Genomic DNA, 2,500 nt, shown 5'->3' on the forward strand with positions numbered 1-2,500 from the left:
TTTGCCCTTCCATCTGTGTCCGGCCTGTCTCTTGGTATTGTTTTGCCTGCTTTACAGCCACATGTATTGTTTGGTAATTTATTAGTATTTTCTCCACTCTTACTTAAGTCAGAGATCATATGTTGCGTTGGGTATTTGATAGCTTCTCTGAGGGGTCCATATTGAATATTTTTTCCAGAGTTGTTATATTTTTATTCATGTAATAGGACCAGTGGGAGTTCTCTATCATACGCATTTAGTATTATTGGCAAAGGGTGGTTGTCCGTCTTGGCCCCTTCCACTTGTTTAGGGTTACCCACATAGATTGGGTGTTTTTAAGTGTTTTTAATTGCATGTCCGTGGTTTTTTGTGATATTTATATGTGTGATAAAGATTAATGTATTGTATAAACCAATGTGTTCATTTTATTTATAGGGTGTGCTGTTCATTAGAGGGGTGTTTGTCTTTCTCTTTTTTTTTTGGTAGATCGCGTGGAAGGGGGGTTTGTATGCTGGGAACCCCTGTGATCTCCAGAATGGGGCCCCGGCTCTCCATGCTTTATAGAGTGGTAAACTGTGTGATCCATGCGTGGTCTATGAAAGCACCAGAGACACCCAAGTGCTGTAATTTGTTATTCCCATCTTATAAAATAATGGCTTGTTGCTATGATAAAGGGGATACAGTGCTGAATTATGCTGTGGACCCCTTCAATGTCAGTAATGGTTGGACATACTCAGATTATAAAGTAATGGCATTATCTAGCAATAGGACATAACTTTAAAACATGCGAATACCCCTTTAAGCTTTACATGGGACTCATTTAAAGGGGGTACTCCGCTGCTCAGCGTTTGAAACAAACTGTTCCAAAACACTGAAGCTGGCGCTGGCAGCTCATGACATCATAGCCCCGCCCCCTCATTACTTTACACCCCACCCCCTCAATGTCCCATAGACTTGCACTGAGGGGGTGGGGTGTAACATCATGAGGGGGGCGGGGCTATGACGCCACGAGTTGGCGGCTCCAGCGTTCGGAACAGTTTGTTCCAAACACTGAGCAGCGGAGTACCCCTTTTAAGTTAAAGGGTTGTGTGTAATGCAGGGCACAGGTCCTCCAGAGCAAGATACGCTCTTTGTAACAGCTTTCCACTCTGGCCAAGAGATAAGGGTCCTTTTAAAAAGGACCCCCCCCACCTCCATATAATCCTTTGACTTTTATTAAGACACTACAAATTACAGTTTTGAATTATGTTATGAATATTAAATGGGCACTGTCACCAACTTTTTATTTTTTTTATTTTTTTTTTTTTTTATATGTTGTAGTACCTATGTACTACAACATATCTCTAATGTAGTTTAATTATAATTTTATTTTTTATTAAAATGTTTTAATTTACATTTGAAAACCGGCCACTAGGGGTCTCCCTCCTAGTGGCCGGCTGCAGCCTGGCGTGACGTCACGCCTGAATTCAGACCGATCCCGGCTGGGCAATGTGTCCGAATTCAGTCAGGCTGCGCTCGCTCCTTGCCTGTCAATCAGACAGGCGGGAGCGAGCGATGAGAACATATGCGTGCATTAGCTCCCCTGCTCCCTGGCATGCCGGCCTCGCCTCCCGGCATCCAGTCGCTGCTGCCGGTATCCACCTCACACCGGACTGTCCTGCACTTTGGTATGGGGGAGAGCAGGATGTGCGGCGGGGTTCGGGTAGCATTGTTTGTGGGGAGGGGGTGGCCTTTTGGGTTTCGGGTTGCCCCGCGGCCATGGAAAGATATTGATTTTAACACAGGGTGCCTCCAGCTGTTTCACCAGTACAACTCCCAGCATGCACTGACAGCCAATAGATGTCAGGGCAAGCTGGGAGTTGTAGTGGTGAAACAGCTGGGGGTACACTGTATAGGTGAACTAAGTGCGGAAGTCCAATTAAAGGCAGGGAGGGGGTTAGGGATAGATGGGCAATAGGCTGGGATAGAAGAAAAAAAAAAATAGAAAGGATGGTGGGAGCTACTCTTTAATGACTTACTTTTTCCCTTCAAGGCCCGGAAGCAGAATTCATGCTGTGGAATCATGTGATGTGCGCACAGTGATGAAGACCGGATCCAAGATGATGAACAAACACTAATATCAGGGCTGACACCAAATCAGCCCTACCTATCCCCAGCAGGAGGCAGTATAGGTGGTTACTGCCCTCAGGTCAAATTTTTTTTTGTTTTTTTTTGGGCGTGAGAGGGGGATCTCCTTAACATTATCTATTGATGTGTGTTCACTTTTTACTGCAAGACCGAAGTTTCTCAATCTCTGCCCCCCCACCAGTATGAAGTGACACGCCCTCCCCCCCCCCCCCCAGGGGATTGTGCTGACCATTTTTTCCAATTAAAACATTCCTGTGATATTTGAAGTGATACGAAATATCGCCGTGCGTTCTGTGTGTTCTAACCCGTCACCAAGCTGCAGAGTGATGTAGAGTGAACCCGGTAACTTGTAATGTAGTGACGCTATACTAACCGAACCCTGAATCTTACCACC

The 2,500-nt window shown here is 45.4% G+C and overlaps 1 protein-coding gene across 1 annotated transcript in view; it reads left to right on the forward strand.

The window, feature by feature from the left end:
• Nucleotides 1–2,500, forward strand: part of YKT6 (YKT6 v-SNARE homolog) — an 18,702-nt gene that overhangs the window by 16,000 nt on the left and 202 nt on the right. Inside the window, exon 8 of the mRNA XM_056571227.1 lies at nucleotides 2,012–2,500. This exon is cut by the window's right edge and continues 202 nt beyond it. Within this exon, the coding sequence (XP_056427202.1) occupies nucleotides 2,012–2,047 (36 nt within the window). The 3' untranslated portion in view covers nucleotides 2,048–2,500. The remainder of the gene's footprint in view (nucleotides 1–2,011) is intronic.

Source organism: Hyla sarda, chromosome 4 (genome assembly GCF_029499605.1).
Source record: "Hyla sarda isolate aHylSar1 chromosome 4, aHylSar1.hap1, whole genome shotgun sequence".
NCBI lineage: Eukaryota > Metazoa > Chordata > Amphibia > Anura > Hylidae > Hyla > Hyla sarda.